The sequence below is a fragment of the Pediculus humanus genome, genomic scaffold (genome assembly GCF_000006295.1).
Source record: "Pediculus humanus corporis 1103172108322 genomic scaffold, whole genome shotgun sequence".
NCBI lineage: Eukaryota > Metazoa > Arthropoda > Insecta > Psocodea > Pediculidae > Pediculus > Pediculus humanus.
The window spans coordinates 925,301-940,220 of NW_002987891.1; the positions used below are offsets into that span (position 1 = coordinate 925,301).

The following is a 14,920-nucleotide window of genomic DNA, read 5'->3' on the forward strand; positions in this document are numbered from 1 at the left end:
TAATAACTTATTGCGAATTCAATTTTTTCGCGTGCGACGGAATTAATAACGAATTTTCCTAACGGTTTTTTCCCTCTTCCTCCCTCCCTCTCTCTCTCTCTCTCTAATTTAATATCATTGAAACATTTTTTCGTTTTGTTTTTCCGACGGAAAACGTAAAGCAAGTACCTGATAATAATAATAATAATACTTAGTGGAAAATTGAAAAAATTGTTTGTTTGTTGTTTTTACAAGAGTTATAATTAATTAATTGTCGACGGGGTAATTTTCTGTTAACCTTTGACTGAGATCTTAAAAGTCTTCCACCAATTTTCCATTTATTTACTTTTTTTTTTTTCAAATGGAATGGAAAATTAATTTAAATGTTTTTTTTTTTGGCTTTATCACGTACGTAACGTCAACCAATTCGAACACGACATTAAATCATGCAACTAAAATTTATTAATTTAATTATCAAAAAAAAAAAAAAATGGATTGCTAACGTCAATTAACGTTTAGTACTATTAATAATATTAACGTGTTTATGGAATGCGTTGGAAAAAAAATTATTTTGTTCGTTATAATAATAATAAAAATAAGTTATTTTAAATGACGTAAGAACGACGACGCGTTCTTTTTTAACGGTTTTTTTTTTTTAAAAATTTAACTTCATTTATTGAATCGCGAAATTCAAGTTCAGAATTTTTTTTTTTTTTTAAATAAAGAAATTAAGGTGATTCAGCATTACGCGTTTTCTTTAGAGAAATATATATAAATTAAAATAATTGAAAAAAAAAAACTCACCGAGTGATTGATTGATAAGAATTTTCCTGTGACATCATTTGACGGAATGTTTGTACTTAAAACGAAAACGCCGACGGCGGTTGCTTGTTCGAATTGTTTTCAATTATTTAAAATTCTCAAAAGAAATCAATCGTCCGAGGTTCAACCTTGTTTTCATCAAAATCATCATTTAACATCATCCGATCCGACTACTAAGTGTAACGTACCGATTCCTACCAACAGGTAAATAATTACTTTATAAAAAAAAGAATTTATAAAAAATTCAATATGGCGGCGAAACGATTGACAGTTGTCGTTAAGCTTGTTAACAATGCTCGACATCAAAAACACGTACGATTCGTTAAATTAAAACATGGTCGAAATTATGTACCGGAAATTTACTTAATTACAATTACGATAACAGTTTTTTTTTTCTTATTTTTATTAAAAAAACGCTGACACCAAAAAAAAAAAACACAAAAAAAAAATTACTTAATCGTTATTCGAAACGCGTTTTCTCGCCGCAGACAAAAATGGAAGGGGGATTCGGTTCAACGAGTTTACAAAAGCCTCCATTATTTTACATTTTTTTTCCCCATCCCCTCTTTGCAAAATTATCACAAACGATTTTTAACCCACACGTAAACTTTACTACGATAAAAAATAATAATAATAATTTTAAATAAATGATAACTTAATTTAATTTTAATAATAATAATAATAACTTTTGCGAGAAATGCAAAAAAAAACGTTTTTAACAAACAAATATCACAAACGCGTTAATTAATAATTATTCGAAACGCACGCAAATACAATTTTTATTATTATTTTTTTTTTTCGAAAAAGGCGGTGGAAAAAATAAAACACATTTGGAAAATAAATTTTATATTATCTTGGAGGCCGCGATTCGTACTTACGTCATCGACAGACGTTAAAAAAAATTATTTTTATAGGAGAAGGGGGAAGTGTGTGAATAATCAAAATTCAAATCAGATATTTATTATTATTATTATTATTATTATTATTATTCCCGCATGTTTTTTTGGAATACGTGATGACGAGTTATCAGACGGACAGGAAATGTACACTTATATACGAATTATCTAAAAAAAAAAAAATCTTTCGATTTTAACGACATTAATAATAATAATAATAAAAATAATAATAATAAAATCATCATCATTATTTTCCCTACATGTTCGCCATTTTTTCCGTTTGTTACCGGGCGAGATAACGACAATTTTGTCAACACGCATGCTTTCTTCCCTTTTTAAATAGATTCGGACATTAAATTTTCACGTTAGTTTTTTACGGTCGTTTTAAATATATATAGATATATAAAGAGATAATTAAACGGCACTGTCTGTCTGTTTTTGCGTACAAATTGCGTTCCGGAAAATCGTTTTTAAAAAATCGCGTTTATTTTTAATAATAATAATAATTAAAATTTGTTTGATTTTTTTTTTTTTTTTTTTGGCAAATTTTTCAGATTTATTTATTAATCGTAAAAAAAAAAAAAAAAAAAAAAGTGTGATTTTCAATGTAAAAGTTTCGGGGTAAAATAACAAAAACAACCGGAAACCGTTTCACGTAATAATCTAATTCCACGTTTTTTTTTTTTTTTCTTTCTATTCGAAGCTTTCGGAAAATTTTTTTCGTTTTTTGAATTAATAATAAATTATTCGTTTTTTTTTTTTTAAATAAAACAATTTAAATAAATTAATCGTTATCACGAGGGATTTCATATCAACAGCTGATCGACCGATAAGAATTTCGTTATTGAAAACAGAGAGAGAGAGAGAGAGAGAGAGAGAGAGAGAGAGAGAGATAGAAAAAAAATGAATTTGTTCGTTTCGTTATTTGGAATTTTAACGGTTTTCACCCTTTGTCAATCACACCCGAAATGTTTTCGCGAAATCAATAATAATAATAATAATAATAATGATGATAATAAAAATTCAAGAATTTTAAATTTATTAGAAGCTTTGATCGATTTTAAAGCAAATAAAAATCGGCCATCTTGTTCCAGGTAACGTAATTACAATACATCCGAACCAATAAGTTAATTACACGTTAGTGAATATGGGAATTCAACGTGGGAGGGGGGGGGGGAACGAGAAAATCGTGTCAGAATAATATTCATTTGTAAATAATAGAAATATTAGCATAAAATATAGTAATTAGTAACCCAACTCATGAATTTTATATATAAAAAAAAAAAAAAAAAAAAAAATTTCGATTTTTTATCGATGGGAAAACAAAAATACCTAATTTTGATAAGTTTTGACTTTTTTTTTTTTTTTTTTTTTTGCAGCGAAATATACTGTCATGGCAGACTTTTGCACACGATACAAATGGCTCAACTTTACAACGATTCGAAAACGTTCGTCGATAAAAAATTAAAATATAAACCCGCCGTGACGTTGGAAAAATTTAACGTTCTCATGCAGGAAACGGAAGATCGTCCAACGAGAAAACAACTACAAGATTTTGTCAACGACTATTTCGAAGATGGCAAGTTTATATTTAATTTAATTTAAATATGTCCGCGAAAAAGCTCATCAAAAAAATTATTTATCAATTTTTTTTGTTTTGTTTTCTCTCTCCCCAGGTAACGAATTAGAAGCTTGGACCCCACCCGATTGGACTCCTCATCCGCAATTCGTAGATAATATAATTGATCCTAATTATAGAAAATGGGCTTTAGATCTCAATAACTTATGGACTAATTTAACGTGAGACCCCCAAACCCCCCCCCCGCTTCCCCCCCACCATTCCCTTTCTGCTAAATTTTTTTTTTTTTTTTTTTGTCAACAGGAGAAAAATGATAGTAGACGTAAAAAATAATCCGGATCAATATTCGATCGTTTACGTACCCAATGGACTCGTCATACCTGGGGGCCGTTTTACCGAATTTTACTATTGGGACACGTATTGGATAGTGAGGGGTCTTTTACTTAGCGAAATGTACGAAACCGTTAGAGGTATACTACTCAATTTTCTAAGCATGGTTAGTCAATATGGTTTCGTACCGAACGGAGGAAGGGTAAGTACATTTTTATTTGGAAGGGGGGGGAGAGATGAGAGATTCAACCCATTATAACCCATCCTCTAATCGACAGGTATACTATTTGGAAAGATCTCAACCGCCGCTTTTGACACCCATGGTTTTAAGTTATTACGAAGCAACGAATGACATTGATTTCCTTCAGAGTCACATTTGCCTTTTAGAAAAAGAATTTAATTTTTGGGTCAAGAATAGAACGGTGGAAGTTTACAAAGGGGGTAAAAAATACAAATTAGCAAGGTATTTTGCACCTTCGAGTGGTCCCAGACCGGAATCTTACAGGTATTACTTCGAATATTTAAATAAAAGAAAAGTATTATGTGAATGTTACATACCGAATGACGCCATTTTTTTTTTTTTTTTTTTTTTTTTTAGCGAGGATTACAACAGCGCAGCATTTTTACCCACTCAGTTAGAAAAAGAAGATCTTTACATGGATTTAAAATCGGCAGCCGAATCTGGTTGGGATTTCAGCAGCAGGTGGTTCATAACTAATAAAACAAATCAAGGTATTGAAAAAAAACAAGAAAAACGTTCAAAGAAACATCAAAAACAAAAAAAAAAAGAGAAATTAATTACGAATAAAAAATTGTTGGTACTCTCATAGGTAACATAAGTAGTATTCACACCCGGTACATAATACCCGTGGATTTGAACGCATTCATTTATTGGAACGCAAAAATACTCTCCCAGTTTTATGAAATCCTACAAAATTATGAAAAATCCGTTCAGTATTCCGAAATAGCCGAGTATTGGTTAGAAGCAGTCACGGCCGTGCTATGGCATTCCGATTTAGGCATTTGGTTAGACTACGATATAAGAAACAACATTAGAAGGTGAGCCAATGAATGAATGAATGAATGAATGAATGATTGAATGAATGAAATCCGATGAATCCATCGTAATCAATTATTACTTTTATTTCTTCTTCTCTTCTCTCATCCCTATCCCTTTGTTTTTTTCCTTCCAGGGATTATTTTTATCCATCGAATTTAGCACCCTTGTGGACGGAATGCTATGATAAAAAATCTGTAAATAAAGTCGCACGTTCGGTTATACAATATTTAGACGATTCAAACATTATGGTTAATTTCTTAGGTAATTATTATTATTATTATAAGATTAATAACATGAAATCAAAATTACCGTTCGTTTCATTCCTTCTTCTTATTCTTTTGTCTTCATCATTCCTTCTCTCATCAGGTGGATTACCGGCATCTTTGGAAATGACCGGACAACAGTGGGATCGTCCGAACGCTTGGCCTCCGTTACAAATCATAGCCATACAGGGTTTGAATAGAATGAACGTTCCGGAAGCGAGCGACATAGCCAAAGAATTAGCTAAAAATTGGGTTTATTCAAATTTCAAGGGATTCCATGACAGTAATGAAATGTTTGAAAAGGTAAGAATTTTTTTTTTTTAATGCCCTCATCATCATCATCCCAATTTTAACTCATTGGGAAGTGGGTGGGGGGGGGAGGGGGAAAAAAGGGGGGAAACTTAATTTAAATAACAAAAAAAAAAAAAAAAAACAAAATTGAAAACAAACAAACAAACAAACCCAAAAAAAATATTCGCGTTTGGTAAATGCAATTTATTTTTAATTTTTTTTTTTTTTTTTTTAAATTTTATTTTATTCTTTTTTTTTTTTTTTTTTTTATAAATTTTTTTTTTTTTTTTTTTTTTTTTTACATGTAAATGCTGACGCATAAAAAAAAAAAAATCATAATAATAATAATAATAGTAGTAATAGTAGTAGTGATAGTAGTAGTAGTAACAGTAGTAGCAGTAGTAGTAGTAGTAATTTTTTACTGGAGAGATTTTGGGCGGTGGCATTATTTCCTTCAGTAACAAACAACACCCATATAAATGTATATATATATATATAAAAACTTATAAAAATATTAAATAATAATAATAATAATAATATTCGATTTTAATTTCACTGAAATATTTAATTTATAATGCTCTGATCGTTTTCTTTCTTTCTTTCTTTCTTTTTTTAAACAATACTAAAAAATTTTAATTTTTTTAGTACGTATACAAACAAACGAACAAACAAACAAACAAACACTTTTTTTTTGCATATTCGCGAGCGAACGCGCGTGTCTGTGTATGTGTTTGAATGAATTATGTCATTAATTGTTTCCTTTAATTAGTTTTTGTAATGTTATGGAAAGAGAGAGAAAGAAAGAGAGAGGGAAAGAGAGAGAGAAAGAGAGAGAGAGAGAAAAACAAACAGCTCAATTCTTAGATAATTTTTGCTTAAATTTTCACAATCAATCAATCAATCAATCATTTTCACGTGTGTTGTTTCTTTTATCAAAAAAAAAATAAAATAAAATAATGAAAACGATCAGAGAAAAATGATAATATGAAGAGAGAGAGAGAGAGAGAGAGAGAGAGAGAGAGAGAGAGAGAAAGGCGTAAATGACGGTTGTACTGACTGAATAAATAATAATAATAATAATAATAATAAAACAAGTATTTTCACTTGTTTTCCATTTAGGTAATGAGTGTGAGACTGTGTTTGTGTGTGACAGAGAGAGAGAGAGAGAAACAGAAAAAGGAGAGAAAAAAAAAAAAGTGGGGGGACACGTTGTCAGAAGGTTTTCATTCAGTAGGGAGCGTGTCGGGCGTAGCCTCCGACGGTGCGACCTCCCCTCGGCGCCCTCGGTGCATACGCCGGAGGATATGCGTCGTAGTCGTAATTGTCATAATATGTTTCGTAGGCCTTGCAGTAATCTTCGTAGCCCGTGTAGTCGACGGGTGCGTAATCGTAGCCGTAGGCCGGGTACGTGTATGCGGCTCCGTAAGCGGGAGCATAGGCTCCCCGTCCTCTTCCTCCCGGATAAGCTCCGATGGCTCCGCCGTGTTGCCACATTGTTTCCGGATTAAGTTTAACTTTTTTGACGTCCAATTCTTTTCCGAGAACTTCTTGCTTTGGCGTTTTCAACAGCTCCGTGACCGTGTCGCGATTTTCGAAAGTCAAAAAGCAATAGGCTCTCTTTTGATTTTTTTGCCGGTCGAACGGCCATTGTACATCCGTTATTTTACCGTACTGACTGAAATGTTCTTTTATTTTTTCCTCCGTGAAATCCGTCGTCAAACCTCCGATGAATATTTTTCCCGGGGGCGTCGTTTTCGTCACCCTCCTCGGATCGACTTTTTTACCATTGACACATATGTCTCCCGACGAGAGAATTTGATCCACGACGTTCGGATCACTGAAAACGATGAAACAAAATCCGCGAGGAACTTTCGTTATGGGATCTTTTTTTATGTTTATGGATTCGATGGTACCGAATTTTGAAAATGTTTCGTTCAGTTCTTTTTCACCGCAAAGTTTTGGCAATCCTCCGACGAATAATTTTTTATCATCGTCTTTACCACGGATCCCTGCCGTTCCCTTCGACGGTCCATTTCTGTAATCCATTTTTTTTTCCCCGGCAATTTTTTTTTATTTTATTTTTTTATTTACTTATTTACTTTATCTTATAAATATTATTACTATTATCTTATTTTATTTTTAAATTATTATTTTACTTAGTAATTTCTTTTTTTTTTTTTTTTTTTTTCAAAAAAAAAAAATTTGAAAAAAAATTGTCCACCTACAAACAAATTTTAAAAATTGTTAAAAAAAAAAAAAAAAAAAGAAAAAAAGAAAGAAAACCGTTAAATTTAAATTTAAAAACAAAAAAAAAAAATAAATAAATAAAAAATAATAATAATAATAATAAAATATCGACATAAATGTTAGAGCGGGGGGACAGGGGGGAAAAATTACATATATAAAATCTTTTTTTTTAAAAAAAAAAAAAAACAGATTAACACGATTTGAAAACAAGCTAATGACAATCAATCAATCAATCAATCAATCATTCTCATTTAAATAAAATTTAAATTTAAAATTTGCTAAAATAATAATAATAATAATAATAAAAGTAAAAAAAAGAGAGAAAAAAAAACCTAAAAAAAAAACGTCTTAATGTGAATTTAAAATTTAAAAAAAAAATTTTTTAAGTATATAAAAACCGTCGAAATCGGGGCTAACTTTCTTTTCTGAAAAATCTTAATTTTTAAAAAATTATTAATTAATTAATTAATAAAAAAATAAATAAATTAATTAAATTTATAATCATTAAAAGATTTCGATTAAAAAAAAATCCTTTTGGATTCTTCACCTTTTCTTATTCTTTATGTTCTCTCTTAAGAGTTCTTCAAATTTCGCAATTAATTAATTAATTAATTAAATTTTTTAAAAATATTTAAAAAAAAAAGGGTGAAAAATCCACAGGTAACATGTTTTAAGATTTAATTAATTAATCAATCAATCAATCAATCAATCAGTCACTCGATAAATTTAAATTAATTGTTTAAAAAAAAACAACTTAAATTTAAAACATGTTTATATACTTTATGAAAAAAAAAAAAAAAAAAAAAAAATTATTATTATTAATTTTTTTTTGGTCCAAACGACGATGATTTCGATTTCCAAATTTAATAATTAATAATGTCTTTTTATGTTTTTAAATTAAAAAAGGTTAAAAACAAAAATAAATAAATAAATAAATAAATAATTAATTAATTGAAAAAAAAAAAAAGAAAAAAAAAAAAAAGAAAAAATTAAACTGTTGTCATAACATCTCGCGTCGTCCCATGTTGGGTGACAAACACACAAGCAGACGACGATTCATCTGAAACAAACAACTTTCGCACAAACTAACGTTAGATACATGTTGCGTGAGTGACGAAAAACGGTCCGCTAAAAAAGAAATGGAAAAAAAAAAACAGAGGGAGGGGGGGGAATGCTCTCATCATCATCATCATCGTCATCATCATCGCGATCGGATAGAATTGGTGAAAAAGACACATTTTTAATAAATAAATAAATTAAATTAAATTAAATTAATTAAATCTGGTTTGCGTTATTAAAAAGCATTCGGTTTCTCGGCTAAGACTACACACGTAAAACGAATTTTAATACGAAAAAATTTTTTTTTTTTTTTCAGTACGACGCTGAAAATCCCGGCAGGTACGGGAGCGGAGGGGAATACATCGTACAGGCTGGATTCGGTTGGACGAACGGAGTCATTATGGAACTTTTAAACACTTACGGAAAAGAATTGCAATGTTCGGACAAGGATATTTGCGATTTAACGGGTAATTAATTATTTTTCCCTCCCCCCCACCTTTCCATCGATTTTCTCTCTCTCTCTCTCTCTCTTTAGAGGAAGTTTTACGATTTGTGTTTTCGCTTTTCTTTTCAGAACCCATAAAACAAAACGGACTCGATAAATGATGATGGTTTGTTTGAGGGACCCGGAAAAATCTAAAGACGAAAGAAAATCTTTGGTGCCTTAAGACGACAATGCATTCTTCAACTTTTATTACCAGTATTTTCACATCGAAACCGATCAGTAAAAAAATTTCGTTTTCGATTATTATTATTATTATTATTATTATTATTATTATTTAGAAAATTGTCAAATTTATACGTATATATATATATATCATAGATTTTTTTTTTTTTTTTTTTTACTTTTTTATTATTAAATAATTTAAAAAATATAATATATGAGACAAATGTAAAAACAACAACAACAACGATGACGACGACTATTATTGTTTGTTATTTTTTTTTCTTGTTTCCCCCCCCCCTTCCCCCACCACAAAAATTTTGTTTAACAAACAATTTAAAAATTTAATGATTTGTTAATTGCGACATTTTTTTTTTTTCTACTAGGAATGAAAGAAGAAGAAAAAAAAAGACATTAAAAAGAAAAAAAAAAAATTAATTTGAAATTTTTTTTTTTTTTCTAAAAACTAAACTTTATGAATTGTTATTATTATTATTATTATTATTATTTTCGTTTTTAATTATCGTGGGACGGGGGGAAAAGGGGGAGAGGAAAGGGAATGGTGAGGGAGGGGGAAATTACTTAAAACTTATTACGCTCACAATACATAGTTTGTTTCTTTTTCTATCCATTGTATTTTTAAATTACTTGTCAGACATTATTATTATTATTATTATTGTTTTTTTTATTTTATTTTATTTTAAATCTATCATACAAGTTTTATGTTACGACGACGACGACGAATAAAATCTTAGTAAAATAATAATAATAATAATAATAATTTCTTTTTTTAATTTATTTAAATAAATAAATAAAATTATACGAATTTATATATATATATATATATACATAATTTTCTTTTGCCTCTCGACCCTCGTCAATTAATTAAATTCATCGATTGTTTTATTTACCGAATCAATCAATCAATCATTCTTTACCCTTTAACAGAAATTTTCCAATTGGGGAATGATTTTTCCTTTTCGAACTTGTCATCCCATATCCTTATAACTCAGCACGTATGTTATTTTTTTTAAATTTAAAAGAGAGAGAGAGAGAGAGAGAAACCCAAACTATTTATTGATTTTAAAAGAAGCCCTACGATAAACAAAATATATTTTTGAAATTTTTTTCTGTCCTCATTTTTTTTTTACAAAATATTTACAAACTAAAAAAAAAAAAAATTGGGATATTTCCACCATTATTTAAACTTAATTTTTTATAAATAAATTATTTTTTATTATAACAACAACAACGACAACAACTTTTAACCCAATACTTCCTCATATTTAATTTACTTTTTCATTTCTAAATCGAATCAATTGTTTTGCACTCTCACAAAAAAAAAAAAAAAATTTGTATGTAAATACATCTAATTTTATGCTGGTCTTTAGTAAATGTATAACAAACGATTGAACCTAAAATTTAATTTTGATAATATCGAAACAGAATTAGTAACACACATACAACTTCCTAATATTTTTTTAAACACAGTCGGTGAATAACTTTCGAATGGGAAACATTTCTAAAATGAAAATTCTTCAACGACAAGCTAAAAATGATAGCTTTAACCATGATTCATGCATACTTTTATGATTATATTATACATTATCTAAACAATATTTTAAATGATGCAATTTCAAACAGATAAATAAATTATTTCATTAAAATGAATTTTACCGATAGCCATTGTGATATAGTAAATGCTAAATAATAATCAAACCAGATAACATACAAAATAAAATAATAAAATTTAAACGGTTTCACAAATTAATTACAAATATAAATATATAAATAATAAAAATAAAATAATCTTAAATTAATCACCTGTAAAAATTATTTAAAAAATAAGGCATTTTTAAAAAAACCAAATATAAAATCTTAATGATATATATATAGTAATTTGCATTCATTCTTTGAACGGGCAAGTAAATATAAAGCTTACATTGAATTATATTTTATAAAGTGTTTATTAAACTAAGTAAGGTAGTAACCTTACTTATAAAAAATTTCAAATTTTAATAATTAAAATGAACGTTAATAACTCAAATTCAACAAAAAAATGCTGCACTAAATCAAATGAACGTTTATAAAGAACATTTAAATGCTCTATAAAAACGGTACGTAACAGCCTAACAAAGTAGTAAACCGTAAAATGCTGAACAAATATTTCAAATATGATTAAATTTTCAAAAATATGAAAAAAAATCACAAGTTAAAATTAAGAGAACAATTAAAATCGTCATACTTTAATTGGAAATGTAAGAAAATACTTTTAAATAATAGAATTTAATGAAAAACCAAAGCATGACACCTATACAATGCTAACCCGCCTAAATTTACTTGCCCGTTTTTATTAAAAAGATAAATGTTAAAATGTAACCCAACAGTTAAATATTACTCACCGATAATTCTGGCACTAAATTTCTACTCTATCACTAAGAAAATTAATAGAAAGAACTATTCATCGAAAATACCATTAAGTGCATAATATAAATGGCGTTGGTCAGGTAAGAAAAGTGACGAATTGACGAACAATACAAGGCGGTGAATGTTAATTTTCCCTCCACTTTAATAAATGCTTATATATTACTCTATGACTTTTTTAAAACCGTTCTATAATTTACATTATATGTAGCCCGTACTTTTTAATCTTTTTTTTTTTTTACCTTTATCTATTCATTATATTAATTTTAAAACTTATGAAATTATTTAATAATTACAAATAATTTAATTTCCGCACTTTACCACATACATTTACTTGTATTAAATATGAATTTTTTGATTTTTGATAAGCACAGACAAATACATAGAAGATTAACATATGAATAAAAATGTATGAAAAAATTAAAATTAATAAAACTCCTGAATTAATGAATGTTAGATTACCAAAATACAATCCAATATTAAAAAAAAAACTTTTTAGTTTTAAATATTAAAAATTACCTATTTAATAAGGTAACCTAATTTATTTAAAGTAAAAAAAAACCACTAAAAAATTTAATTAAGTAATGTAAATGGTGTATATTTTTTTAAAAATAAACAAAATAAATTTCATTTTAAATTATACATAAGAAAAAAAAAGACATAATGATTGTGTTTAAAAAAAAATAGTTACAATAAACTTATAATGCTAAACTATAAAACTAAAATATGATTGAAAATATACTAAATTACTATGATTTAAATCATAAGTATTAAGTGCTTATTATTATTCGTGTTTAGAAAGTTCTTCGACTCTTTTTCTGTTTCTTTCGATAGCTTCTTGATGGCGAGCAATTTGTTCTTGATGAAAGCTAATCTCATCAGAAATGCTATCCTTTAATTTGGCAAGTTGTTCCTTTTGTTGTCGATAAAAATATTCATCTTCTAGTGCAGCTTCTCTTTTACCAAATGAACCACCAGCTTCTCTTATGGTACCACCACCACCACCTCCTTTTCCAGCACCACTACCAGGTTCTCCTAAAGAACTTGATGATCTAATAAAGCTAAAGTAAAAAAAATAACTCTGTCGAATCAGACCTTATTAAAAAAAATAATTTTCTGACCTACATAATTTAAAACGCCACAAATTTTATCTTAAAAAATTTAAAATGAAATATTTAATATTAAAACATTTTTATTACTATAATTTTAATATATGTGAAAAGATGGAGCCCTGCTTTAGGACTGCAAGTAAAAAAAATTGGAAAAGAAAAATGGAATCAATTAAATAATAAAATTTCAATAAAAACAATTTACCTCATTCTTACGATCAAACCATTCAGATTGCGAAAAATATTACGAACGCAAAAACTCATTTTTAATATTAAAAAAAAAAAAAAAAATTTAATTCCAACGAGTTAGCCTTGAAGATAACGGGGAAATTTGTAGTCGTACGAAATTTGTCGCACTTTTAAAAATATTTCATTAATCTTAAACCCGCGTAAAAAACAAAATTCGAATCGGGATTAAGTACTAATGTATCCATACCGTAACGTAAAAAAAATTCGATATATATCGATATAAATCGATATAAATCGATATAATAATCGATATATTTTTAATATTTATTTATCGAATCGAAAATCTTTTAACGACAATACCTGATATTTGACAATTACATTAAATCTCTTCATTAATAAATTCCAAAAAATTCCAATTTTTAATTTGTAACGAATCTGAAAAAAAGAAAACGTTCGGAAAATTATCCAGAAAAAAAAACAAAAAATTAATAATAATAATAATAAAATTTAGGATAATAATAATAATAATAATAATAATAATAATAATAATAATTAAAAATAATAATAATAATAGTACAAAGGCTATTTATTTATTTATTTTTTTTTGTAATTTTTTGGCACTCGATTCGAGTTTTTTTTATTTATTTATTTATAAATTTTATTTCATTTTCTTTTTTTTATAAATTTATTTAACAAAATAATAATAATAATGATAATAATAATAATAATAATAATAAATCGACTCGATGACAATTTCAAAAATTAAAAAAAAAAAAATAAAAAATAAATACATTTCCTGCCATCGATCGATTACACAAAAAAAATATTAAATACAAATTTTATTTTATTTTATTTTTTCCTCCATTTTAAAATAAAATAATGATAATGATAATAATAATAATAATAATAATAATAATAATAATAATAATAATATAATATATATAAAAAAACGGTTTATTTTCCGTTTTGTTTTCGTTTCCTTTTTTTTTTTTTTTTTTTTTTTCTTAACAAAAGAACGATAATAGATTCGTTGTTCAAACCAATTATTACCATAATAATAATAATAATAATAATAGAATAATAATAATAATAATAATAATAATAATAATAATAATAATAATATTTACTTAATATATATAATTAATAATTAATTATAATATTTTTAATTTTATTCTTGTGATGTTTGATTTGAAAAAAAAAAAATATTAAAATAAAACTTACAACTAATTCTAACAGTCTTTAATAAGTGATACAAATTAAAAAAAAAAAAAAAAAAAAAATTATTTTTTTCTTGTTTGTTGCAAAGCAGAGAGAACATTTACATACTTCCCCTTTTTCCCCTTCCCCTTCTTCTTCTTCTTCTTTTTAGTGCTCACATAATAATAATAATTAAAATAATTAAAATAAATAAAAAGAAAAAGAATCATTTTTTTAATGTGTGTGTACATCTTTTGTTCTCTCATAATCATTTCATTTCTCTTTATTTATATATATATATATATATATATATATATATATATATATATATATATATATAAATAATTAAATATAAAATTACTTAACGATAATAATAATAATAATATTTCATTGCTAATGTCACCTACTATCAAAATAATATTCCTCTCTTCCTTATACACATTTCCCAAAAAAAAAAATTTACAAGGATAATTATTATTATTATTAATAGTAAACTCGATTATTAAAAAATCAATTATTAATATACATTTAATTATTATTATTATTATTATTATTATTACCAATATATTAATACATAATTTTAATCATGTAAAAAAATGTAAATATATATATATATTTATTAATTAATTAAAAATAATAATAATAATAATAATAATAATAATTACAATCGGCCCTTTTTCACATATATATATAATATACAATTTTTTTTTTATTATTATTATTATTTAAAAGTGAGGCGTTTAATCGATAATTAATCAATCAATTTATTTATTTATATTATTGAGTTGTAAATTTTTAATATATATATATA

General features: G+C 26.4%; 3 protein-coding genes across 3 annotated transcripts; 1 reads left to right on the forward strand and 2 right to left on the reverse strand.

Moving 5' to 3' along the window:
* Positions 1–829: 829 nt before the first annotated feature.
* On the forward strand, positions 830–9,132 carry Phum_PHUM617010 (Trehalase precursor, putative; the record flags this gene model as incomplete). The annotated part of the gene is made up of 11 exons (XM_002433157.1): positions 830–1,005; positions 3,077–3,276; positions 3,374–3,497; positions 3,580–3,808; positions 3,885–4,111; positions 4,205–4,338; positions 4,437–4,665; positions 4,800–4,927; positions 5,033–5,232; positions 8,843–8,993; positions 9,101–9,132. 11 exons carry the CDS (start codon positions 830–832, stop codon positions 9,130–9,132), a joined length of 1,830 nt encoding a protein of 609 aa, XP_002433202.1.
* Phum_PHUM617020 (RNA-binding protein squid, putative) lies at positions 6,448–7,266 on the reverse strand (the record flags this gene model as incomplete). The annotated part of the gene is made up of 1 exon (XM_002433158.1): positions 6,448–7,266. The coding sequence occupies one exon, from the start codon at positions 7,264–7,266 to the stop codon at positions 6,448–6,450; it is 819 nt and encodes a 272-aa protein (XP_002433203.1).
* Positions 9,133–12,398: 3,266 nt separating the features above from the next.
* Phum_PHUM617030 (ATPase inhibitor, putative) lies at positions 12,399–12,933 on the reverse strand (the record flags this gene model as incomplete). Its single annotated transcript, XM_002433159.1, has 2 exons — positions 12,399–12,675; positions 12,929–12,933. The coding sequence occupies 2 exons, from the start codon at positions 12,931–12,933 to the stop codon at positions 12,399–12,401; spliced, it is 282 nt and encodes a 93-aa protein (XP_002433204.1).
* Between the last annotated feature and the right edge of the window lie 1,987 nt (positions 12,934–14,920).